Below are 27,286 nucleotides of genomic sequence, written 5' to 3' on the forward strand. Positions count from 1 at the left end.
GCTTCCTCTTTCCCACAGAGAGAGCCACTCCATCAGAGAGTGGTTGTGTGTCTGCATCCCGGGGGTCAGGGCTGACGATGGGAAGAATCTCAGGGACCTGGAAGACTATGCCCTACTTGAAAGCCCAGCCTGAAGACCTGAAGGCCCGGTCCTAACGGAGTAAGGGAACCGGTAAGGAAGCTGCTGGCCCCTCTTTGCTTGGAGCGAGAAAAGGGCAGGCGAGCCAAGTCTAAGCCCGGCAGGGACCCGGGGAAGGGGGCTGGGGCCGGAATTTGCGGAGCACCTCCTTTGTACGAGGCCTCACCGTTGTCTTAAGAACTTTTCCTTTTATTAATACAGTGGAGGGAACTCAACTTCAGAGAGAAGTTAAGCAATCTCAGAGAAAGCACAGAAGCAAGATCAGAACACCTTTGGTCCGATCCGCAGGTCTTCCTCTCTGTGTCACCACCCAGGACACACACTGGGCAAGTCCAGCTTCTGTGAGTTCTCAAGGTGGGCCTGTGGTGATGATGTCTCTCCTCATCTCAGCCTAACTCAGGTGCCACACCTGCTTTCCAACAAATGGTTCTGTCTATGCAGAAGTGACCGATGACAGGGGCACAGTGCCCATGGAGGGAGGAGGCTAACATGGCAAATTTCAGCTCAGTTCAGTTCAGTCGCTCAGTCGTGTCCGACTCTTTGCGACCCCATGAATCGCAGCACGCCAGGCCTCCCTGTCCATCACCAACTCCCGGAGTTCACCCAGACTCACGTCCATCGAGTCAGTGATGCCATCCAGCCATCTCATCCTCTGTCGTCCCCTTCTCCTCCTGCCCCCAATCCCTCCCAGCATCAGAGTCTTTTCCAATGAGTCAACTCTTCGCATGACAAATTTCAGTTCTCAGTATTTGTGTGATGGCGATTCTGGGAATGGGAGTGGAGACCAGCACATACTGGAATTACTTCTGCTTCATGGGGTCGCAAAGAGTCAGACATGGCTTAGCAATCAAACAACAACTGCTTCTCAGAGCCCATCTAGAAAAAGGTGGCCTCAGTCGCCTAGGTGACCCTGAGGTCCTGTGTCTGACACTGTCCTCCCTGAGGTGATGCCAACCTGAGTCCCCTCGGAGCGACACTACAGTCAGCTCACAGCCTGGGTATGTTAGAAAGAGCTTGAGCTTTGGATTCCTGTAGTCATGGTGGAGTCGCCAAAGTCCCCTGGAAGATGGAGAAGGTAGAGGAGAAAGAAAGCAGGTGTTTGTTGAGTGCTTTCTATTCCCTTTTGTTAGATGAGAAAACCAATGCTCTGAGAGGTTAAACAACTCAGGGATGCCTGAATCCAAAGTTCAAGTTCTACCAGTGGAAGTTGGATCTTGGCAGAGATCCCCTCAGAGGAGGGTAAGAGTGCATAGGCTGCCCCTACTCAGGAGTGGATCTGAGTGCCTGAGTACCATGTTCCCTACAGACGCAGGAGGCTGGTGGTTCCAGCCAGAATCTGTGGCTGCAAGACAACCCTCTGGGCACTGCCCCCTGGTGGCTCAGTGCACAGCTCTGCCAAACGCCATTCCCCGAGTCTGTATCACAGCTGGTGGCCCAAACCTCCATTCAGGCAGTCAGGTACGCAAACTGCCACCTAAGGGTTGGTGCCTCTGCCACGTGGGACGAGGGCACCAGCTGCACTTGCCACTTAGGCCATGCTGTGAATACAGAACTCCATCCCAGAGATGGGTTTTGTGGAACCCAGTTTAGCTCCAGGACCTGAGGCCTCTCTTCCCAGATATAGCACATAAAAGAGGGGCTTGGAAGACCTGGGTTCAAATCACAGGCACTTTATGGCCATGTGACCTCAGTCAAAACCTTTCACTGATCTGAGAGTCAACTCTCGAAATTAACACCTACTGGGTCAGTTGGTGAGAATTAAATGAGATTAATCACCAAGAGTGGCACCTAGCAGGCATTTAGAGGGCTTTCTCCTTTTCTCCTTTCTTCCCTTATAAAATGAGACATTCTCAGCACTGTAACCAGAGCAAGCAGGTTGAGATGGGATCACCCATCCACGTCTAGCCTGGGTAAAGCTTCTCAGAGTATGAACTCTTTGGAGCAGATTCAAAGGCTCAGGGCCCAGACATTCTGTCTTCCTAACTTAGGGTTGACCACAGGAAACACATGATTCAGCTGGAGTCTTGGAGCTGAAGACTGGGTGTTTCCAACTTACTTGACTGAGGGTGGTACCTTATGAGAGAAGAAAGAGTTGAGACATATCCCAGATGAGAATGCAGCTAATTCAGGCCAGACTAGAAAGAAGTTGTCAGTGGTCATGGGTTATAGGGAGAGACTAAGTGCAGTAAGTAGCAGGGTGTCCGTAGACGAGACTCCACATCTGTCCCCACCATCTGGAGGGCCCCTGGCCTCCTTCATTCACCTGGCAAATGCACACACATCCTTCAGGAACCCGTGACCCTCTCTATGGCTTCCATCCTAGCACTGTGGCACCGTCCCCCATGGAGCTGGCCTCGCGCTTCCTTTGTGTTCCCTGCTTGAATCCCTTTGCCTTGGCCCCCGTCACAGGACAGTCACCGGGAACTCAGGTCTCCTTCACTGCTCACGCTCCTCTGTCCCCAGCAGACCGCAGCTCTTTGGGGGCCTCACATGAGTCTGATTCATAGGAGGATCCGCTAAGCCTTTGGAAAGTTGAATGAAGGGATAGAAGGCATGGGAGTGCTCCCTGGACCTTCTTAAACATGACTCTGGGATTAAGAGGAAGGACAAGCGTCGGGGAGATGCACTAAAGGGAGAAAGTGTGATTACGAACATTGGTAGATCGATAATGGTGATTTTATGGCTGGTATTGTTGGCGCACAAGCAGGAAAAGACTGAGGCAGGGAAATACGACAGAGTGCAGATTTATAGGAGTTTACACATGTGCAGAGATGTTCATTATTGGCTTTGTAACAGTAAAAGATTCAGAAATAACTTAGTAACCATATAGGACATGTGTTATATAAATGTTAGTACACTGCTGCTGCTGCAGCTGCTGCTAAGTCGCTTCAGTCGTGTCTGACTCTGTGCGATCCCATAGACGGCAGCCCATCAGGCTCCCCGTCCCTGGGATTCTCCAGGCAAGAACACTGGAGTGGATTGCCATGTCCTTCTCCAATGCATGAAAGTGAAAAGTGAAAGTGAAGTCGCTCAGTCGTATCCGACTCTTAGCGACTCCATGGACTGCAGCCTACCAGGCTCCTCCATCCATGGGAGGAGCCACGGATGGAATCTTATGAAATATCTTGTTGCCATCACAAACAATGAGGCAGATCTATAGGAATGACATGGAAAGTTCCCACTGACATTGGGAAAGAGTATGTGTCATGGTACAGTGGTTAAAAGTACTTGTAGGTCAAATATACTTCAACTTTTTAAAGAAATATGAAAGTGAAATAACCATTAAAAAAAAAAACATAAAATGCTAAAAAAAAATAGTGCTTGGCTCAGCTTGCCTGGATTCAGTTCTGTTCTTCACGTGCTATATAACCTTGGTATTTTCTTATCATCTCTAAGCCTCCGTTTCTTCATCTGTAAAATGACAATGGTAGTAACTACCTCAAAAAGTTGTTGTGAGGATTGAAGAGGTTCTTGGCATAGTAAAAGCATGCATTCAATATTTAATAAAGATTTGCTTTTATTATTAAGTGAAAATGTATGTAGCAAAAACTGTATGCCATCATTCCAGTTTTGCTTTTAAATCTTTTTCTTCATGCAAAGATATATGTGTACATAAAAATATAGTGGATGTGTGCGTAAAGCAACCGTTAACAATTGTTATCTCGGATGTATGAGACTAGAGAAGTGAGGGAGGGATTTACACTATTTTTTTAAGAGTTAATTTTTTCAGAACTTTTAAGTTCACAGCAAAACTGAGCTCCATACACATACACAGCCTCCTCCACCATCAACATCTCCCACCCTAGTGGTACGTGTGTCAAATTGATACACCTACTTCAATACATCACTGAAATTTTCACGTTTGACTGTATACATCTCTAGTTCATTTCCATTCCTAGAATAAACATGTGTTTGTTTTGTAAGTAATGTTAATTAATGGCTGATTTGCACCCTGAGCCCCAGAATGGCAAGACTCTAGAAAGTGACCTTGTTCACAGAGACTACCAAAGAGGTCAAATTTGGGACCTGAGCCCCGCCCCCGCCCTGAGGACCTCTGCTGCTGTCCCCAGAGTGACAGTTCGCAGGCTCGCCTGCCTGGGTACCTGCCTCTCCCAGAGACATCTGACAGCAGTCCCCAAACCGAGGAGGCCAGCCCCTAGGCCGTGCCTCCCCTGACAGTCTGCACGCACATGATGCTCACCCGCACCGGCTAAGCAGCTTCAAAGCACCAGGGAGCAGGTCCGGGGGTGGAGAGCAGTCCGTGACTGGGTCTTGAGGCTGCCAGCCCTGTCTGTGAAGCCTCTGACATTCACCAGCACAGAGACATTTCTGGGAGTGCTGTATTCTCATTGCAATACAGGGATAAACCTGCCCATCTCACAAGGCCATTGTGAGCACAGATGAGGAGAATCTATGGGAAAATACCTAACATGTTCCTTGGCCCATGGAGGTCCTCAGGGAGTTCTCATTTCCTGCTTAACAGGCCTAGACCCTCCGATATACAGCATGGTCGGAGGGGAGTATGTGGTTGGGATGTCCTTCCTGGAAAATCAGGACAAGGACAGGGTGAGCACTGTCCTGGGCTCTCCACACATGCACCTCAGGACGCACCAGCTACATTTCTGCTCCGGAGAACTGCTCGCTAAACAAGTCCTCAGCCTTTATTTGAAATGTGATTCTCCAACGAAATTGAGTGAGTTGAAGCAATATGGCTGAATCTAGAGCCTGTCATACAGAGTGAAGTAAGTCAGAGAAAAACAAATATCATATATTAATGCATATATATGGAATCTAGAGGAATGGTACCGATGAAGCTATTTGCAGGGAGGGAATAGATGCACAGATGTAGAGAACAGACTTGTTGACACGGTGGTCGGGGAGGAGGAGAGGGCATGAGCTGAGAGAGTGGCACTGACGTATATTCACTATCGTGTGTAAAACAGATAGCTGATGGGAAGCTGCTGGGTAGCGCAGGGGGCTCAGTGTGGCGCTCTGTGATGACCTCAAGGGGTGGGGTGGGGGTGTGGTGGCAGGGAGACTCAGGAAGGAGGGGATATATGAATACATGTGGCTGATTCATGATGTTGTACAGCAGAAACTGACACCACACCGTGAAGGAATTATATTCCAGTTTTAAAAAGTGGAAAAAAAATGTGATCTTCCAAAATGAAGGCATTCCTGGATGACATGCAGGGAGGAGCTGCATGTGGGTGTGGGAAGAGGCTGCCTGCCCCCAACAGAGGTGGAGAAAATGCTGTACCTGACCCTCCAGGAGGGAAAAGCTGGGCTGGGTGGAGGTGCGCTCTGGGGGTCGGCTGCCTCCCACCTGCCCCATCTGCTTCCCCAGGTGGTTTCTTCTTCGGCCTCACGCTACACGTGCCGCTCCCCAGCATGAAGCGCAGTCTCCACCTGACTTTCGTGTGTCTGAGTCTCTTCTCTGCACGGTGAGCTCTGCCACCCACAGTGGCCTTGGTCTGAACTGCTCTGTGTTTTGCACTCGGTGGGAGGGGTGGCAGTCCTTTCTACTTACCGACGACAAGACAGATCCTAGTGCCTTCACCCCGCTGACGCACCAGGACGTACAGTGTCATGCCATGTTTTTCCGTCTGGAGAAGTCAAGCTTCCAAAATGGTCAGAGATGGATAAATCCCTTTTGTTTTGGGTTGAAGGTTTTGAGTGTTTCCAAATTACCACGACATTATGATACATGGCAAATGCATAATAAAGTGGGGTGAGATAGAGATATGTTTAATTCAGCAGCTGAAAATTGGAGGGTTCTCTTTGGAAGAGTCACTGCTGGTACATGAGCACATGCACACGTATGTGCGTGCTTGTGTGCTCAGTTGTGTCTGACTCTTTGCAACCCATGAATTTTCCAGGCAAGAATACTGGAGTGGGTTGCCTTTTCCTACTCCAGAGTCCTGACCCAGGGATCAAACCTGTGTCTCCTGCGTCTTTTGCATTGGCAAACAGATTCTTTACCACTGAGCCACTTGGAAGCCTATATAACCACACACATACATGCAAACACAAGCTCAAGTTTCAAGTTTGTGTGTGTGCATGTTGACCCGCACATCAGCACACATGTACACTGACACCTGTTTTCTTCTGCAGGATGTGCGTCCAGGGGAATCAGTTTAACATCGAGGTCAGCAGAAGCAACAAGCTGTCCCTGCCTGGCTTTGAGAATCTCACAGCAGGATATAACAAGTTTCTCAGGCCCAATTTTGGCGGTAGGTCATTCTTTTTGCCCAGGACATCAATTTGAAAGGAACAGGACCAGAGATAATATGCAGATAAGGGTTTTGGGAGACTGTAGTTGACTGCTTTTTCTGATCTAACAGATTGGCAGTGATACAAACAGCTGCCAGTTATTTTTCATGCTGCTTGGGAGAAAGCAGTTTCTCTGGTCTCTCCACCTGCAGGATACAGAAATCCTTCTCCCCAGGGAGGACTAGAGCTTCCTCACTACCCCATACCTGCTCTCTGCCTTCTACCTGCACTTCTGGTATCATTACTCGAGAAACCCACTATGTCTCACCAGGACTGTTCCACCTGTTCTTCATGCCTCAGCCTGCCACCTCAAGACTAACCCTCTACTCTGCCATTCGGATGACCCACCTGGGCCCTTTGCTGCTCAGAATACTTCCTGCTCCCCAGTATCTCCAGCCTAGAGTCCAGAGCCCTTTGCGTGGCACACTCGGCACTTCCCAGCCCCACCTCTATCTGTCTGTCAACCTCATCTCCCCAGCTTCTCCCCGCTATGCCCTTATACAAATGTGCCCCCAGACCTCCTTGGCCTCTCTGGTCTCCATGGTTTTTGCTCAGACTGTTTATCTGCCAAGAAGAGGTTGTTCCAATTTGACTCCTGGTAAAATGCCAGTTTTCCTTCATGTCTCAGATCAAAGGCTTCCTCTTCTGAGCAGCCCACACAGATTCCTCCAGGCCTCATGCCCTTTCTTCACACTCTATTTTGAACATACTTGTAGATCATAGCTGTCACCGGGTGCTACTGTCACTGGCTTTATGTCTGTCTCGGCTCTAGGCTGAAATCCCTTGCAGAAATCCTGCTTTATTTATTTCACTAGCCCCAGTGGTATCTCAGTGCTCAGCAGGTAGCAAGTTGTCAATTAATATATCTTGAAAAATGAGGCAAGGATGGAAAGAATGAGGCCACCACCTACCTCCTTCTCACAGGGTCTCAGCCTCTCTGTTTGTAAAATGCAAGACTGAACAAGGTGGTTACTAATGTCTTGTTACCTTGAGTAGTAGAAAGAGCCTTGGAGTTGAATAAACCTGAGTTTGGCTCCTGGCTCAACTGCTGGGCAAGCATCTTAGCTTTCTGTAACTAGGGGGCATATCATCTACCTCACAAGGAAGAGTGAATGAAGTGTTTAAATATATCATCAGGATGCCATCTATTTTAATCCCTTTGCCTTCCTGCTCCTCCCTTCAGTTGATATTAATAAAATTCTCAGGTCAGATCTAGGATTAGTGGGTTAGTCCAGGTCCTCTGAGGAGCAGACAATGAGAGGGGATTATCCTTGCAAGATATTTATTGGGGCCATATCTATGACAAAATATAGGGCAGGAAAAGGAGGAAGCTGGAAAGTTGAAGGGGAAAAGGGAGGGAGGGAAGAAAGGCTAGTGGAGGTGCCTTAGACCACAGTGCAGTTCTAAGCGTGTTCAGAAAGTCCACCACGGAGTCCTTGAGCAGAAGTTCCCATCACAGGAGTCTCCCATCTCTGTGCCTCCCAGGAGCAGGCCTGCCTTAGTATTCCTAACACGTTCAGGCCCCAGTGGGATGCAGCCCATGGGAAGTGTGGCCTCTGAACAAGTGTGGTGAAAGGTTTCAGAGCACAGCAGCTGGGGCCACCCATACCCCTTCAGGTGGAGATCTGAGAGACCCAGCTGCTTATTTGGATTTGAAGTCCTTAAGTTAAGGGACCTTGGGGGGCTTCCACCTCCCCTAGTTTTCCCAGGACCAACTGAATGCTAATGATAAGCCTGGGAGTGTGCACATCTAGTTAGATTTGCTGAACAACTTCTCTGCCTCCCAAATGCCAAACAACTGGGCCAGAACACTGCCCTTCTTGTTGCTGGCTCGTGGACCAACAGGGTGCAGAGTCCCTGGGTAACATACCATTCTGAGCCTGAGGTGGCCCTCAGGGACATGAGACGCACACCCCCCTGGGGTGGGATGGGGCAAGGGGTCCTCAGTCAAAAAGAGGGGAAGGCACACCCCCCACCCCTTGTCATGAGCCTTTGGCACTCTGCCTCCTAACAGAACCTACATGTATGAGGCAGTCTCCAGGCCCACGGAAGGGCTGTAGTTCTCTGGAGTAACGTCTGTCCACGCTGGTCTAGGACCCTGAGGTCCCTGAGTGACCAGACCTCCATAGGGCTTTTCAGGGACTGAGCTTGGCAGCACGGGTCTGCAAGCCTCTGCCCAGGACCTGGCCTTGACCTGTTTCCTAGGAGAAAGCTGCCCTCTGGTGGTACTGCTCACTTTTCTAACTCACAGGGAAGAAAGAACAAACTCTGGTCCATAAAGCAGCCAACTGAGGGAAAGCCGGGACTAGACTACCTAGAAACAAACTAAACGTACAAGCCCACAGTGAGCCTGAGGCGCTTGTACATCTTCGGTTCTCCATGTTCCTCGGGGTGGCAACCAGCGCTGACCCACGCCTGCCGTGTGCCGAGCTCTTACAATCGATCCCATGACCTTCCCAACCCCACCCTGATGACCGACATTAGTAGCTCTATTTTAAAGATGAGAAACTGTAAAACAGAGAGGTTTAGCAGTTTGTTCAAGGTCACACTGCTGGGATGTGGCCACTCTGACCCTAAGCTTCTCTTCTTGATGCAACACCTTGCTGCCATGAGGGTCAGAGAGCCACTTAGCACCTTAACTCCTTCAGCACCTTCCAGGGTCTGCCCTGAAAGATCTACCCCTTTCCTACCAAGTATTCAGTTAATTATTTTTAATTGCACTGGCTTTAAAACTCCAATTCCAAGTTCTTACCTATACCCTGCAGCTTGATTTCCTTCAATTAATAATTAGGCTGCTCTCTGATTTCTCCCAGTTTGATGTGGTGAAGCATTTTGAATTCCACCTCTCCTTCTCCTAGTTAATGTGTTGTCACAGTTCCCTGAGGTACCCCCAGTTATTATCCCAAGTAAATGCTTTCCACCTATTAACCTGATGAGGAAGGTTGTTTCTTTTCCAGAATTAGCTAACATCATGGAAGAGAGGGGTTAGGGAAGGGAAATGATGTTTACCAAGTGCATGGTATGACATGATAGAAACCATGCTGGGGGCTCTGTACACATAATTATTTCTGAGCACCTTCTGTATGTCTAGCTAGGCAACCATTCATGCATATTCTGGCTCGTCACCTGCAAAGAAGCTACCACACACCTTCTCTCATTTAACCTTTTCCATGACCCTCTGATGTCATTAGCATTATTCAAACCTGCGGGTGAGAAAGCTGCAGTTCTGAAAGGTCTGCTAACTTCCCAGATCAAAACTCACATCTTCCTGACTCCTGGACTTTTGTTCCACATCTCTAGTCTCAGGGAGAGTAAACATTCCTGGCCTGGCCACTGAGAATGGTGGCTCCCATTCTTCTTCACTTCTTCTTACTTCACTTGAGAGGTAAGACAGGCACCCTCAGAAGTCAGGCCCATCCGCCCAGACTCCAGGATTGAGGCCCAGCATCTGTACACCAGACCAAATGGGGATGGTTCTGCAATTGTAAATAGTTTAAGGTGCCTGGAGAGCACAGGAAGAGGAGAAAGATGTCACGAGGTGAGTGGAAGCTCAACCATGAGCAGTCTTGAATGCCATCTGGTGGTAAATTTACTTGGTTGAGGGAGGGAGATATATTTGTGTACAAGTTCCCAAATCTCTATTACATTTTGAAATAAATGAGTCCCTCACAAGCACCATAGGAAAAAGTCCTCCAAGTAAGAAGTAGCAGATACCATTCCATTCCTTCAATAAACACTAATGACTCTAATGTGGTCTCGCTTCCGCGTGTTTAGCCAAGTGTATACATGTGCGTTGCTTTTTCATACAAAAGAGAGACACACCCTGTATGGACATTTCTCCTGCGAGGGGGAGGATAGAAATTAATCTTTTATTTATAAGCTTCTAAAGTGTTTAAAATTTTGCAATAGATCACTGTTACTTTTGAAATTTTCCAAGATATATGTATTTCTTATGTGCATATTTGCCAAGTTGCTTCAATTGTGTCTGACGCTTTGAGACCTTATCTGATTCTTTGCAACCCCTTGGACTGTAGCCCACCAGGCTTCTCTGTCGATGGGATTTTCCAGACAAGAATACTGGAATGGGTTGCCTTTCCCCTCTCCAGGGGATCTTCCTGAGCCAGGTATCAAACCTGCATCTCTTGCATCTCCTGCGTTGCAGATTCGTTACCACTAGCACCACCTGGGAAGCCCATATATTTCTTATATATATTTTTTATTAATTATTAATGTATATAACTATATTTCTTAACTGTGCTAATGTTACCGAATCTGTTTATATTTCTATTAAGGCTTTCTGTTTTTTCTCCATTCTTAGGAGAACCTGTTCAGATAGCACTGACTCTGGACATTGCAAGTATTTCCAGTATTTCAGAGAGTAATATGGTAAGTGTGCTTCCCTTGCCTTCCACCCATTGAGCCCCTTCCCTGTGTTTTATGAGGAAGCCCATTCTAGCTATGCAAAACAGAACAGAGACTTATTGGAATGGCAGGAACTGGAGACCTATCCTGAAACTCAAGACAGTGGAAGATGCTTGTAAAACAAATCTTCTGAGTATCAGAGGAAAAGTGGATTCAAAGGCTAGGAGGGGGGAGGATGAGGGAGTGGGTGTGCTGGGTGAGGGATAAGAATGGGGAAAAATAAAATGCAGGGAGGAAGCCTAAATATCACATGGTTCCTCACAGAGCAGGAGACAAGCTGATGAAAACCAATAATCACGTAACTTCTTCCAACCATCTTCTCACTTAAGAGAACACATTTTAGGCAAGGTGACACTACAGGCAGTTTGCCATGAGAGTCCGCTGTAGACCCCAGGTAAACTGGGCAACCTTGAAAAACTTACTGTGGCCTTTGTGATCAAGGGATAGTAAGTTAAGGCCCTGAACATACTCCTATGCGGCTCCCTTTGGGCAGTGGGTGTTGTTATCTGGAATAAATATGGTGCTTTGTCCTCATATAGCTGCAGGCCACCACCTCGAGGCAAGCTTCATTCACCCCTGTCTACTGTGGCATGTGCTCTTGATCTCAGTGGCGGTGGGGAGGGAAGTAAGATGGGACCCTTTTCCTTGCACTTTCTGAGCTTTCTCCTTCCGTCCACTTCCTCTCCCCGGATGCCCCTCAGGACTACACAGCCACCATATACCTCAGACAGCGCTGGACGGACCAGCGGCTGGTGTTCGAAGGCAACAAGAGCTTCACTCTGGATGCACGCCTAGTGGAATTCCTCTGGGTGCCAGACACCTACATCGTGGAGTCCAAGAAGTCCTTCCTCCATGAAGTCACTGTGGGGAACAGACTTATCCGCCTCTTCTCCAATGGCACAGTCCTGTATGCCCTCAGGTAACTGGGCACCTGTGACCTCAGGGTTGGAGGGGAAAGAGCGGGGAGGAAAGGCAAAGGATGTTCTGACCAGTCTTCAGTAACCACCTCCCCTTCTCATGGGCCTGCCTTCTTAGGTCCTTGTCCCCAGAGCAGAAGGGCCCTTTCTCAGTCCAGTTTGGCTCAACAAGTCTCTACTGAGAATGTGTGCTCCGTGCCAGCCCTGTGCTGGATGCTGAGGCCATGGGGCTGAATCAAATGTTGTCCTGACACAGACACATAAGCAAAGGAAGTCAGGGCACTGGGGGCCTGAGGCGGGAGTGGGACAGTGGTTTGGGGTGATGTTAGAGGAGGTTTTCGCAGGACTCTAAGCTGAGTCTTAAAGAGTAAAAGGAAGTTAACTAGGAAGAGGGAAGGGGAACAGGAAGCACAGACAGAGAGGTGATACAAAGAACTTCCTTTTCCTGGGCACAGCAGGGCAGTTGGTGGCCACAGAATACATCTCTACTTAGGTGAACTGTTCTCGTACAGATAGAAAATCAAAGTACAGTCCTCCAAAGCCTCACGACCTGTAGTCATGGGTTCTGCTTTGCCCCTTCTTCAAATCCCTGAGGCCAAAACTTCCTTCCACCCTTCACAACTTCATCAAGTTGGTGTTTGGCGGCAACAGGAAGGATGCCCCTAAGGTGCTCCCTGGGGCAGCCTACAGGCAGAGGACTCACCACTGCCTCTGCCAGGGTTAGACAATGACTGCAAGCCAAACGCTGCTAGAGGCCTTCAGTAGAAGGCTAGGGACCATGGACAGAGGAGCCTGGGGGGCTACAGTCCACGGGGTCGCAGAGTCGGACACGACTGAGCGACTTCAGACATGCACACACAGGGACCAAATATTCATGAGAGTGAAAGTGAAAGTCGCTCAGTTGTGTTCAACCCCATGGTCTATACAGTCTATGGAATTCTCCAGGCCAGAATACTGGAGTGTGTAGCTTTTCCCTTCTCGAGGGGATCTTCCCAACCCAGGGATCAAACTCAGATCTCCCACGTTGCAGGCGGATTCTTTACCAGCTGAGCCACAGAGGTCAGCCCAAACCTCAACACCTTTTTTGAGAAGTCCAGTAGACCTCTCCCTTGACCCTAACTCCAATTAATACTAAGGTGCCCCTTCCTTGCGTTCCCACAGCATGTGTGAGTGTGCATGTGCGTGTGTGTGTTTGTCTCTCTGTATTATTGCACATAACAGTGCAAGTACAAGGATAACAAATAATGGACGATGGTTAATAGCCTGGCTCCAGAGTCAGACAGATTTAGGGCAAGTCCCTGCTCTCTGACCTTAGGCAAGTTTTTGACTCTCAGAGCCCAGAATAAACTGGATGCAGAAGGATCTCAAAAAAGCCAATGAATGATTCTGTTTTGTGATATTGTTGCAAGTTTGTCTCTGAATTGCCAACATTCTAACTTTCTGCACTCTGGACTCTGGCTTTAACCAAGTCTCTCAAGTATTGCTTAGTGCAGAAAAACTCAGGACCGCTGTGAATGTGGGCACCAAGTCACACATTCACTCTAAGAGTCAAGGTGAAAGTTCTCTTGGAGTGGCCCTTAAGAGGGAGGGTATATTTTTATAGCATCCTTATAACACTCTCTACGAACCCATTTTTCCTTTCTTAGAATCACAACAACTGTTGCATGTAACATGGACCTGTCTAAATACCCCATGGACACACAGACATGCAAGTTGCAACTAGAGAGCTGTGAGTATATGTCATGTGGGCCCCTTAGATGAGTTTCTGGGGTGACTTAGATCTGTGTATGTGTGAGGAGTGTCCTATTCATAGTAGACTTTCTCTCCTTGATGTTGATGACAATGGGTTCATCCCTTCTGGGTGTATGTCCAGAGAGATTTAGAGACTTTAAAAAATAAACCTTTCAACATTATGTCTTTGGGAGAGGACCCCTGTGCATTGGCACCAAGTATTTCCACCTACAACTAGACAGGACAGCAAAGCAAACAGGAGTCAATAGGACTAGGAAGGAGTCTCAGAAACTACTAAGTCATGGAAGCCAGGAAGAGCACAGCAGAAGAACTGGCAGATATACAAAACAATCATCGACCTTTATTGCAAGACTGCTTTAAACTTCTAAAATAAATTATTTGATACACATAAAGCTTAATAGCATAGTGCCAGTAAGTGGACATCCAAACTGCATCCTGGGGATTTGCTTATGATGAAGAATGAGGATTTACTCTAACTTGATGGGTGTCAGATGAATTCCTGGCCGTCTGAGTGATCTTGTGGTTCCTTTGTAAACCACTCCAAAATGCCTACCATGGGGAGGTGGCACCTGTGATACAAGTCCTAGGGAAAAAATGCCACAGACAATGATTATTAAGGCGTCAAGGCATGGCTTGCACAAGGAGGAAAAACTGTAGTCAAGCTCTGGAAACCCCTGGGTGCTTCTTACATGAGGACACTAGTGGCCAACATCTGAGAAACAGAACCATTATGAGACAGCGGTCATTTTTCAGAGGTAGACATTTAATTAAAGACTCGGGCAGGCAGATTAATTACCTTATTGATTAAATGCATGAAAAACCTTCTTGAAGCAATGCAGCTGTTTGGGGGCAGACTAAAACTTGAGGTTAACAAAAAGAGAGCTCATTTTCAGCCCCATGTACAGAGAGCAATTGCCCTCCATGGGTGGCTGTGCTCATCTCAAATCTCAGGAGTGAGATTCTCCTGGAAACTCCAGCACTCTGCTTGCACAAATATTGTCCCCAGTGAGCAGAGGAAGCTTTCCCTGACTCTGGGTTCAGCAACCTCACCAAGGGCTTTTTCCTGAATGCTATCCCTAGAAAAGAATTGATACCATGCCACAATTGCCCATATCCACTCAGGGAAAGAGCAATGAGAAGGTAATGACTGTGAGCATTTACCAGTCACTTTGCCCACAAAGGTCCATATAGTCACAGCTATGGTTTTTCCAGTAGTCATGTACAGATGAGAGTTGGACTATAAAAATGCTGAGTGCTGAAAAACTGATGCTTTCAAATTGTGGTGCTGGAGAAGACTCTTGAGAGTCGCTTGGACATCAAGGAGATCAAACCAGTCAATCCTAAAGGAAATCAGCCCTGAATATTCATCAGAAGGACTAATGCTGAAGCTGAAGCTTCAATATTTTGGCCACCTGATGCGACGAGCCAACTCACTGGAAAAGACTCTGATGCTGGGTGAGGGCAGGAGGAGAAGGGGGCGACAGAGGATGAGATGGTTGGATGGCATCACCAACTCAATGAACATGAGTTTGAGCAAACTCCAGGAGATGGTGGGCAGGGAAGCCTGGCGTGCTGCAGTCCATGGGGTCACAAAGAGTAGAACACAACTTAGTGACTGGACAACAACCCCACCATCAGTTATGAAAGCAAAGTATCTAAGTAGAAGCTTGTATAACTTACTTTTTTAGATACTTTTTCCCTTTGGGATTCCAGACAAAATGATACAAGCAGTACAAGTTGCTCTGACTTGTTTCCACCTTTCAGCTGTTATGAACGACAGTGCTGTGAACATTTCTGTACAAGTCCTTTTATGGACATGATTTGATTTCTCTTGGATGGATACTTAGGAGTAAAACGCCGGGTCAAATTTATGTTTAATTTTTCAAGAAACTGTCAAATCGTTTTCCAAAGTGGTTGCACCATTTTACATTTCCACCAGCAACACTCTCACCATCTATCACTGTCTGTCTTTTTCATTACAGCCATTCTGGTGGATGTGAAGTGGTATCTTACTGTGGTCTTGATTTGTGTTTCCCTTAAGACTAATGATTTTGAGAATCTTTTTATGTGCTTATTAACAACTCATCTGTCTTCTCAAAGGTATCATCTGAGGATTAAATGAGATGATAATGTTGTAAAGCACTTAGAAAGGTAATTGCTTACTAAGCGATAGATATTATCATCATCATCCATGGGCTTTGGTATTAAACTTTCTTGAGGTCCAGTACAGGTTTGTTTCTCATTTGCTTTGCTGTCCTGAGAAAGTTATGCAGTCTCTCTGAATCTGATCATTCTCATGTATAAAAGGGACAAAGCATTACAGTTCCTCAATTCTAAGGCACAGCATGTATCGAATAGGAACACTGCAGAAAAAATGTAGGCTCTAAGCTCCACTTAACATACAACAACTGTGAGATCCATTTCAATTTCATAAAATGTAAAAAAAAAATGTTTTAAATAATGAAGAAGTATATAGCTCTACTTTGCAAGCTTGTGAGAATCTTAGAGACATAATATGTAAAGGACTTAATGTAAATGTTTAATAAAAGGTACCTATTATTACTATCACCAACTATATTAGTAAAACTGCTTTGAGGTTTATCAAATACTTATGTTTGCAGACATCAACAAAGTGGATGGCTGAAAGTTTTTTGGGGTTCTTTTTTTGTTGTATTATGCCAATATGAAAATATGAACAGGCCAAATGTCCCTGAGAACCCCCTCCAAATTAGACTGTCCTGAAAGGCAATAGCTACTATAGATCTTTGTGAGTTCACAGATATGTGTTCAAAAATATCATTTAAATAGTGATAGAGGCCGTTTCTAGTTACTCATCATCTACTAGGTGTATACAATGCTTAGCGCAGGACTGGTTCTCACTGACGGTGAAAGGCCCCAGCAGGTCGTCTCATTCTGGGCACACACTGTAACTACGCTTGAGAAATCACGCCGGGCTTTGCGTGGGATCGTCCCTGGACTTACACCATCAAGACAGAGCTTCTGTTGTCTCTGCCTCACAGCGTTTTCCAGACCAGTCCAATCTGCCACCTTCTTGCACTGATCAGGGCACTCTTTCACTCGGCAGGGGGCTACGATGGGAATGACGTAGAGTTCAGCTGGCTGAGAGGGAACGACTCTGTGCGGGGACTGGAGAACCTGCGGCTTGCTCAGTACACCATACAACAATATTTCACCTCAGTTACCAGATCACAGCAGGAAACAGGTAACTCATAGGACAATCTGCACAAGGGCAATGTAGCCTAGTTGTATTCTGAGTCAGAAATATCACGTCTTTTTCACTTGGCCCCTTCTGGGCCCAAGAACCCCTCTGTGATGTGCCAAGCGTTTGGGCTTGGCACTTCTACCTGCTTCACACCCACTACTGAGGTGGTCCCAGGGGCTCACAGTCTAGTGAAGCAGGTGTCCTGGAAACCAGCAGTGATGCTGCAGGAACACTGTGACAGAGTGAGGCACGAGAGGCTCGCGGGTGGGGGCATCAGCACCCCCGTAAACGCCATACTATACAACCACAATTTCTTTCATTGAAACTATAATGACAGTTCATTGTTAACTATGTTTTGGTGAACAACGGATGGTTTGAGGCAAATACAGCGAAGTTAAACATCCCACAGGGAATGCCAGGTGAGTAGGGTTGATCTCTTATCCCTTGTCCACCCTATCAGGAAATTACACACGACTGGTCTTGCAATTTGAGCTTCAGAGGAACGTCCTGTATTTCATTTTGGAAACCTATGTTCCTTCCACTTTCCTGGTGGTGTTATCCTGGGTCTCGTTTTGGATCTCCCTTGATTCAGTTCCTGCAAGAACCTGCATTGGTAAGTAGTCCCAATGGGAGATTTCTAAGAACTGGCTTATTAGGTCTTATTTTTTTTTAACTTTCTGCCATTCTTTTATTTGATATTCACAGGACAGTTCTAGGAGCTGATTTCTTGAGAGAGATAAAGAGAGACCACATTAGGAATAGTGTATTTTTAAACTTTGTTTTACAGTGACAGATAAGGAAGAATGGTTATTTTGTTTACTGAACACCTCCCTCCAGTGAGAAGACGGAAATATTTAGAAAGTCGTATCACTCACACCTGTACAAGATGGGCAAATCAACTCTTTTCCAGAAGCCCACAGCCTTTTCAGAATGAGCTCTGCCCCATTTCTGAGTCCTGTCCCCACGCTGCCAGCTCTTGAGTGGAGACAGTTTGCCAGGTGGAGAAGGCAGGTGCACTGACCACTGTCGTGGGTACATTGCTCACTTTTTCCCCAGGAGTGACCACCGTATTGTCAATGACCACACTGATGATTGGGTCCCGTACTTCTCTCCCGAACACCAACTGCTTCATAAAGGCCATCGATGTGTACCTGGGAATATGCTTTAGCTTCGTGTTTGGGGCCCTCCTGGAATATGCAGTTGCCCACTACAGCTCCTTACAGCAGATGGCAGCCAAAGATCGGGTAAGAATTTGAGGACTCTGTGTATAATTCATCACCTGTGCCATATACTGGTCTGTCGAGAAAACCAGGACCTGGTTCCTGACCCCCAGGGATTCACTTTGCACCAGTGATTCTCATCTTGTTCAATTGTGGGAATCTGACAGTCATGACACCTTTTTAACAAGACTACTCTTTTTGCCAATGAGATATTAATATGCTCAATTTTCTCACAGAAAATAACTGTTATCTGTATGCAACATAAAATCACAACCATGAGAACAAGCATCCATGAAAAACCTAGGATCAAATCAAACATGATCAGCTGCTTATAAATTCCAGATTAATATGTATTTACTATTTATTCTTTTGTTGCCTTCTTGTTTTCTTAAATTATACAAGCAATGGTTTACAGAAAAATGTATGGAAAAATTAAACTGTGGCAAACTTCATGATTAGCGTATTTTTCTGCTAACAGGGAGAGACTCATTATCTGGCTTAGCAGTGAAACACCATGGTTCATCTCTCAGAATAATAATAATGATTATTATCAACTGAGCGTGTATGTGCCAGACATAGTCACAAGCTCTTTGCAAATATTATGTCATTTAAAATGCTCATGGTCATCATGTCATGGTCATGTGCGCAGTCATGTTCGAGCCTTTGTGGCCCCATGGACTGTAGCCCACCAGGCTCCTCTGCCCGTGGGATTCTCTAGACAAGGACATTGAAGTGGGGTGCCATTTTCCACTCCAGGGGATCTTCCCAACCCAGGGGTCGAGCCCACATCTCCTGCATTGGCAGGCGGATTCTTTACCATCTTGTAGACACCTGTTAAAAGTGCTCATAACAACTCAGTAAGGCTATCCCTATTTTTACAGTTGAGAGTTCTGAGTATGGGAAGATAAGTAATTTATTCAAGAGGACAAAGACAGGAAAAGGCAGAGCTGAGATTTGAACCTAAATCTGCTTGGCTCCAAAGTCTGACACATCTGTTATTCCCACTTGCAGTGGGCAATGGACCATGCCCTTAACTATTATTCTCTGCAGCCTCATGGAACCCTGGAATTTTTTGGAAGCCCAGTTTGATAGACATGGCCATACTAAAGCTCCTGCTAACAGGCAAAAAAAAAAAAAAAAAAAATAGGGATCCAATGCAGAAGAGCTGCCCACCTTCAGCAAAGGGCCAGGATGTACAAGGTTTAATGGGGAGAAAAGGAGGACTCAGAATAGCCCAGAGATCCAGTTGACTTTTCTCTTGTGCTTGACTGTCGTAAACAATGTTTCACACAGTCATAGTACTCAAGTACTAAAGGCAAATGATCATATGTGCCAGCCAAAGAATATTCATTTATTTTACTCCCTGTAGGCTTTCTTTTTTAAAAAATTATTTTTTTAATTAAATTTATTTTTTAAATTGAAATAGAGTTGATTTACAATGTTATATGAGTTTCAGGTGTACAGCATAATGATTATTTTTATATATACTACTCCATTAAAGTTATGACAAAACAATGGCTGCTATTGCCTGTTCTATACAATTTACCCTTGCTGCTTATATATTTTATACATAGTAGTTGAAATCATGCAATCCCATACCCCTGTCTTGCCCCTTCTCTTTTCTCTTTCCCTCCCATAATCACTAGCTTGTTTTCTCTATCTGTGAGTCTGTTTCTCTTTTGCTAGTTGTATTCATTTATTTTTTTTCACGTATAAGTGATATCACAGAGCCTTTGTCCCTCTGACTTATCTCACTGAGCATAATGCTCTCTAGAGCCATCCACATTACTGCAAATGACAAAATTTCATTCATATTTATGGTTGGCTAATATTTCATTATATATATGTGTATCTCACATATTCTTTATCCGTTGGTCAGTTGAGCTACACTTGGATTGCTTCCATATCTTGGCTATTGTAAACGGTGCATCTCTGAACAGTGGAGTGCATGTATCTTTTTGAATTAGTACTTTCATTTTTATCTGGATATATACCCAGGAGTGCAACTGCTAGATCTTATGGTAATTCTATTTTCAGTGTCTTGATGAACCTCCTTATTGTTTTCCATAGTGACTGCACCAACTTACATTCCCAACGGTGTACAAGGATCCCCTTTTCTCCATGTCCTAACCAATATTCATTTGTAGACTCTTCGATGGTAGCCATTCTGACAGATGTAAGGTGATGTCTTATTGTTTTGATCTTCATTTTTCTAATAATTAGATATGTCAAGTATCACTTGCCTGTTAGTCATTCTGTATGTCTTCTTTGGAAAAATGTCTCTTCGGGTCCCCTGGCCATATTTTTGATAGTGTTGTTTTTTTGATATTCAGCTGTATGACCTGTTTATATATTTTGGATATTAACCTCTTGCTGTTCATGTCATTTGCAAATATTATGTCCCATTCAGTAAGTTGTCGCTTCATTTTATTAATGGTTTCCTTAGCTGTGCAAAACTTTTAAGTTTAATTAGGCCCCATTTGTTTAATTTTTGCTTTTGTTTCTTTTGTCTTGTGAGACTGATCCAAAAAAATATTGCTATGATTTATGTCAGAGTATTCTCCCTATATTCTCTTCTAGGAGTCTTAGGGTTTCAGCTCTTACATTTAGATCTTTAATCCATTTTGAGTTCATTTTTGTATAAAATTAAATTTTATACAAAATTTAAAATTTAATTTAATTTTAAATTTTAATTAATTTAATTTTAAATTTTAAATTAATTAAAATTTTTCTAATTTGATTCTTGTAAACGTAGCTGTCCAGTCTTCCCAGCACTACTTATTGAGGTAACTCTTTTCTCCATTATATGTTCTCATCTCCTTTGTCATAGATTAACTGACTATGAAGTGGATTTATTCTTGGGCTCTCTACTCTGTTGTGCTGAGCTGTATGTCTGTTTTGTGCCAGTACCATGCTGTTTTGATTACTGTATGTTTCCATCTTTGTTTTGTGTTACAGATTTTGTTTGATGTCTGTTTTGTTTGATATGAGTATTGCTACCCTGGCTTTTTTATCATTTCTGTCTGCATGAAATATCTTCTTCCATCCCCTCACTTGCAGTCTTTGCATGCATTAAACTTTTTTGTAGGCAGCATATAGGTGGGTCTTGTTTTTTAATTCTATCACTCACCCTGTCTTTTGTTTGAAGCATTTAGTCTATTGACATTTAAAGTAATTATTCCCTTCCATCCAGGCTTCCACATAACATTGAGCAGTGTTCCCTGTGCTCTACAGTAGACTTTTGGCGGTTATCCATTTGAAATATAGCAGTGTATCTAGGAGGGAGCTCAATGAATTGGGAAGAATGGATACATGTATATGTATGGCTGAGTCCCTTTGCTGTACCCAAAACTATCACAACATTGTTAATCGGCTATACTCCAATACCAAATAAAAAGTTTAATAAAAAATAAAATAACTACCGACAGTCATGTACCTACTGCCGTGTTATTACTCATTTTCTAGTTTTTTTTTTTTTGGTTCTTCTCAGTTCATTTCCTTTTTTGTTTCTTTTCTTATGGTTGAAGATTTTGTTTAATAACATTCTTACATTCCTTTCTTTTTCGTTTTTGTGTATCTGTTGTAGGTTTTTGACTTGTGGTGTCTACTTATTTTATTTTATTTTATTTTTTTTCTTTTTTTATTTATTTTTAAAAGAAAATCCATCCTGAACCCTCCTCCCTCCTCCCTCCCCATACCATCCCTCTGGGTCGTCCCAGTGCACCAGTCCCAAGCATCCAGCATTGTGCATTGAACCTGGACTGGTAGTAATTTAAGCTCAAATGCATTGTGAAGGAGCTGCATTTTTTACTCCCTTCTACACTTTGCGTTTTTGATGTCATAGTTTACATCTCATGTATCCTTCAACTGTTTTTTGCAGTTATAGTTGTTTTCACAATTTTTTTGTCTTTTAATCTTCACACTGGCTTAATTAAGTGGTTGAGCCTCAGTTCTTACTGTACGTTTGCCTTTCCTAGTAAAGGGATTAGGATTATCCCTTTCCTATAGATTCTTTCTTCTTTTCCACTTAGAGAAAATCCTTTAACATTTCTTCTAGGGTAAGTTTACTATTGATGAATTGTCTTAGTTTTTCCTTGTCTGAGAAGTTCTTTATCTCTTCTTCAATTCTAGATGATACTCTAGAATAACCTGGGTTGCAGGTTTTACCCTTTAGAGCATTGAATGTCACACTCTTCTGGCCTGCAAAGTTTCTGCAGAAAAATCAGCTGACAGATTTATGTGGGATCCCTTGTATATGATTCTGTATTTTTCTCTTGTTGCCTTTAGAATTCTCTCTTTATCGTTAACGCTTGGCATTTTAGTTATGTCTTAGTATGAATGTGTTTGAGTTCATCTTGCTTGGGACCCTCTGTGTTTCCTGTACCTAGATATTTGGTCCTTGTTTGGGTTTGGGAAGTTTTTAGTCATAATTTCATCAAATACATTTTCTATCCCCTTCTCTTTCTGGGACCCCTATAATGTGAACACTGATACACTTGATATTATCTCAGAGTTGTTCTCATTTTTTTTTACTTGTTTTTCTTTTTGCTGTTCTAATCAGGTGGTTTCTATTATTCTATCTTCCAGATCATTTATGTGTTCTTCTGTATCATTTAGTCTGCTTCATTCCTTCTAGTGAGTTTTACTTCAGTATTAAATTCTTCACTTCTTTTCTTTTGGCCACACTGTGCGGTTTGTGGGATCTTATTCCCTGACCAGGGGTTGAACTCAGGCTTTCGACAGTGAAAGTGTGGAGTCCTAACCATGGATATCAGGGAATCCCTAAGATTGGGTCTTTTTAAAAATATTTTTTAGTTCCTTGTTAAAATTCTCACCATGTTCATCTATTCTTTTCCCTAATTCAGTTAACATTATTAATAATAATGTTTTGAATTCTTTATCAGATATTGTTTATTTCTGTTTCATTATTTTTTCAGGGGATTTCTTTTGCTCTTTCAACTGAGATCAGTTTCTTTGACTTTTCATTTTGCTTAAATTTCTCTGCCTCTACGAGTTTAGGTGAAGCAGCTGCCTATTGCGGTCTTGCATAGGCCTTATGTGGGTATGTCCCTACACAGAGTGCTTTTGCTGGGAAAGCTGAACTTGGTGTGGAAGCTAGTCATGTCTTTCCTCAGCATGTGCTGGCAGCTGTCACCTTGGTGGAAGGTGGGACTGCAGATGGAGGGGCTAGAGCTAGAGCCTGGTGTGTGGTGTGACTTCCTTTCTGCCCGGTGACCCTCCTCACCCTGTTAGGGTGGGATCTGATCCCAAGTTGCTGGAGCAGAAGCCCTGAGGATTGAGCTCATGCTGGCTCTATCCCTTTTAAATGTATGCTTTTCCCTCTCCCAGCCCCAGGGAGGTGCTGAAGGAAGGGAGGCCTACAGGCTGGGTAGGCTGCAGAGAGAGGTCCACGTTCTCTCTGATGTACTATCTGGGCAGGTACCAGCAACTGTTGCCCTTGCTCTGCTCGGGTGCAACCTCAGGTCCAGGTCCTCTTTTCGTTCGTAGCTGATCACTCCTCCGGCCTCTGCCACCCCAGCCCTGCTGTGAAGTCGCACCGCAGGGCAAGCAAGACCCATGTAGACTCTCTGTGTGGACTGGGGGCAGTGAGCTACTGTGTATCAGCCATTGTCAGAGGCCTGGGCTGCTTCTGATGTGCTGCTGGAGTAAGAGTCAACAACGGCTGCCACCACCCCACCCAGGCTCTGCCCTGGGATCAGGCTGCCTCTGCGTTCCACAGCTGAGCTTTCTTTCCAGTCCACGTGCTATATATTGTTCCAGCTATGGTGGAGAATGGCAACTCCATGGGATTGCAGGAACCATCATTATTTCTGTTTGTGTGGCAAAAACCTTAAGACACTGCTGATTTCTACTAACTTCCATAATCAGTTATTCCCTTCTCCCTGGAATAAAATGAAATCGTCAAATATCTACTAAATGCTTTATGTAATTTACACCATTTAATCTTCCCATCACTCTCAAGAGGTAGGTATTAATGTCATCAACATTTTGCAGGCAAGGAAATTGAGTTCTAAAGGAATTGGGGTGACTAAAATGTCACAATAGTGAAAGACAGAATGGGATCTGAACCCAGGTCAGTATCTTCAAAACCTGAGCAATTAACATTTAGCACCCTAGAGAAAGAAATGGCAACCCACTCCAGTATTCTTGACTGGGAAATTCTGTGGACAAAGGAGGCTGATGGGCTACAGTCCTTGGGGTCACAAAGAGTTGGACACAACTGAGCACACACATACACACACACACACTCGGCTCTGCACATCTAGAATGGGCAATGGTTATTCTCCCCATTATACAAGTTGATGGCTTAAAGACAGGTGCCTGTAAGCAGGATATCAGGACTGCCACGTCTTGCTTACCAGACAATGAAAACCGGTGACAAGTTCAAGTTTGTCTTCTGAGATAAGTTGGGCAGGATTGTTGATTATTTCACAATTCAAAACCCTAGTAATGTTGATCGATATTCCAAACTACTATTTCCTTTGATTTGTATGGAAGCAAGGCACTCAGTACTGCTCTCTCTTAAACCTAATTATTCAATATTAAGACCTTTAAGTATGTGAATTGATGTTGCTTAGTCACTCAGTCATGTCTGATTCTTTGCAACCACATGAACTATAGCCCTCCAGGTTACTCTGTGCATGGGATTTCCCAGGTAAGAATACTGGAATGGGTTGCCATTTCCATCTCTAGGAGATCTTCCTGACCCAGGGATCGAACCCACCTCTCCTGCATTGGCAGGTGTATTCTTTACCGTTAAGCCACCAGGGAAGCCCCACGTATATATTTGCTAAGTCATCTGTCACACTAACCACCGTGTTTATGAACTAGGGGAAAGCAAAGGAAGTGGAAGAAGTCAACATTACTAACATCATCAACAGCTCCATCTCCAGCTTTAAACGGAAGATCAGTTTTGCCAGCATTGAAATTTCCGGAGATAACGTTGACTACAGCGATCTGACAATGAAAACCAGTGACAAGGTCAAGTTTGTCTTCCGAGATAAGTTGGGCAGGATTGTTGATTATTTCACAATTCAAAACCCGAGTAATGTTGATCGATATTCCAAACTACTATTTCCTTTGATTTTTATGCTAGCCAATGTATTTTACTGGGCATACTATATGTATTTCTGAGAAGATGTTGAACTGTTTGCAAGCCAAAGATCATCAATAAGCAACGTAATAAGGTAAATGATATTCTAAGCCAAGTGTGCACCCCAACTAATGGTGCCGCGAGTGACTAAAATAACATTTGAGCGTTTCCCCTCAAAGAATGGCTCACCCAACCATTATTTAAGCTGTGTACAAGTCCCAGCACCATGTCTTTTAACAGAAATATCTACCCATTTATTTTTTATTTTTATGAAAGACATCCCTATGGAGCCCAAGATTACAAGCCTACCAGGACTGGCTTCTCAGTGGCTCCCTGGTCTTCATTTAACTCATACAAAAGAGGAAAAGGGAAACTATTATGTGTATTGAGTCAAGTGGCAGAGGTTGTTTCTAAATTAATCACACATGCTATTTACTAAATCTCTACAGTGCTTAAAAAATACATTGTTGCTTAGTTGGGGAGTAACAGTTTCTAGTTTTTGGTTTTGATTAAAATGAAATGTGGGCTTAAGTAAATTAACTGAAAGTCAGTGCAGTAAATACCAAGATGAGTTTTTAATATAGTGTCTATTGCCACAGCAGAACTGTCCACATATTCCAATAAGTCCTACCATTGAAAATCAAATATAAATGAAGAAAAATTTAGTGGACCAATAATCTCAAACATAAATCTCTCTTTTATAAGATATAATGGATTCCCCAAACTGGGAGAGCTCTGGGGCTTCATTCCCCCATTTGACATGTCTTATCATTTTACTATTATATGCAAGCCTATCCTAAACAATACTGAAGCCGTTTCCCCACATCATGGGAAAAATGGAGGAACTTTTAAAAAACTTATTCTAAGAGTCTTTATACAGACTATTGTCATGAAGCCTTGCAGAATCAAGTCCAATTCTATCTGCTGCTTCAACACTGAGCAACAGTTTGCCAGCAGCAGATCCCCTGCATCCTTCCATGAGGAGCTTTTATCCCTATGCTCTAATGACAAGGAAGGATGCTTATTATAATAGATAATGAGCTGCATCACCCAGAAACAAGTGGCTTATCACAAGTGGCACCTGATCTTTCTAGCTGGACTACTTTGAGTGGCTTATCCTGCCTCAGTAGGAGAATTTTGATCCTGGGTCCAGAGCTTTCTGAGTCAGTAGCTTGTTACAGAACAAGGTGCTGCAGGTGAGCTATCTATTCCAAGCCCAGCCACTCTCACCCTAACAAAAGAAACACCTTATGTGCATCCCTGCCTCCTGGCCTCGCTCAGCCGAGGGTACCATAAATGGTAATTTGTGGGTGTGCCATGATAAAGGCCCAATCTTTTAAAAAAATCTTGCCATCTTTAATTCTTTAGCTTCCTTTGCTAATGAATGTATCCTTTTACTTTTCCTTTCAGAAATAAACTATGGCTTTGGAAGATCATCTCTCTCCTATCCCTGTACCACAGGCTCTCATTCTTTCCCCCTTTATGATACTGCTAACAATTCAGTTTCTGTGGGTTTGATCAACTGAGGTTTTTAAGCAAAATGTTTCTGATGGGAATGGAAGAATTAAAGAGGTGGATGCAACTGTATGGTTCAATAATATTTGTGATTCTTTTTAATAAAGATTGAAAGGAAATATCTGTTTTGAAACTCCAGTCAAGCACTATATTTTTAAAAAAGGTATAAAGATGTGAAACTGTGAAATAAATATATCATATCAGCTACATACCAAGTCAAGTGGTCATCTATAGAACATGTTTAAGATCCCATTTTGAAAAGTTGTTCATCATAATACAAACTCAGTGGACTCACACTCTTCCATCCTCATATTCCCTTCATCCTAGACCATACACATATATATTCACACACACACCCCCCTCTACTATTTCCTACTGAGGAGGGTAGACACTCGTGAAATCGTCAGTGTCATTCTTTGACACCACTGTACCACTGTTAACTTGCTTTGCAGTTAAACAGCTAGGCCTGGTGATATTGAAAGACCTACTTCTCAAAAAATGTCCTAGATTCCCTTCCACATCTTCTCCATTAATTTTAAATTCTCTTTTGTTTTTGTTGAATGATATTTTTATAGTTTGAGAATATACTTTGGGGAAAAAAATTCTTGGATTTTTGTGTCACAGTGAAACTTATGTAGGTTGCAATATTAGAGCTCTCAGTAAAAACACTCCAAATATTCTAAGTCTGTTCCATGTATCATACCTACCCAGA

The 27,286-nt window shown here is 44.1% G+C and overlaps 1 protein-coding gene across 2 annotated transcripts; it reads left to right on the forward strand.

Annotated features, from left to right (window-relative positions):
* On the forward strand, positions 1-26,712 carry GABRP (gamma-aminobutyric acid type A receptor pi subunit). 2 transcript variants are annotated; one of them, XR_003507203.1, is made up of 11 exons: positions 1-171; positions 5,486-5,582; positions 6,253-6,371; positions 10,730-10,797; positions 11,535-11,752; positions 13,397-13,479; positions 16,588-16,725; positions 17,186-17,338; positions 17,782-17,969; positions 24,798-25,153; positions 26,470-26,712. XR_003507203.1 is itself a non-coding variant. In XM_027520373.1 (10 exons), the coding sequence occupies exons 2-10, from the start codon at positions 5,530-5,532 to the stop codon at positions 25,098-25,100; spliced, it is 1,323 nt and encodes a 440-aa protein (XP_027376174.1). In that variant the 5' UTR covers positions 1-171; positions 5,486-5,529; the 3' UTR covers positions 25,101-26,712. The 2 variants fall into 2 exon arrangements, 1 of the variants encoding a protein (XP_027376174.1); XM_027520373.1 differs by having other exon boundaries at positions 24,798-26,712.
* Positions 26,713-27,286: the final 574 nt, after the last annotated feature.

The sequence above is a fragment of the Bos indicus x Bos taurus genome, chromosome 20, assembly GCF_003369695.1.
Source record: "Bos indicus x Bos taurus breed Angus x Brahman F1 hybrid chromosome 20, Bos_hybrid_MaternalHap_v2.0, whole genome shotgun sequence".
Taxonomy (NCBI): Eukaryota; Metazoa; Chordata; class Mammalia; order Artiodactyla; family Bovidae; genus Bos; species Bos indicus x Bos taurus.

Bases quoted from the DNA above. Each gene is read 5' to 3' on its own strand.
- GABRP (XM_027520373.1), top strand. From the start codon at position 5,530: ATGAAGCGCAGTCTCCACCTGACTTTCGTGTGTCTGAGTCTCTTCTCT. The intron at 10,798-11,534 runs GTAAGTGTGCTT...GATGCCCCTCAG, and splicing joins GTATTTCAGAGAGTAATATG to GACTACACAGCCACCATATA. The intron at 11,753-13,396 runs GTAACTGGGCAC...TTCCTTTCTTAG, and splicing joins ACAGTCCTGTATGCCCTCAG to AATCACAACAACTGTTGCAT.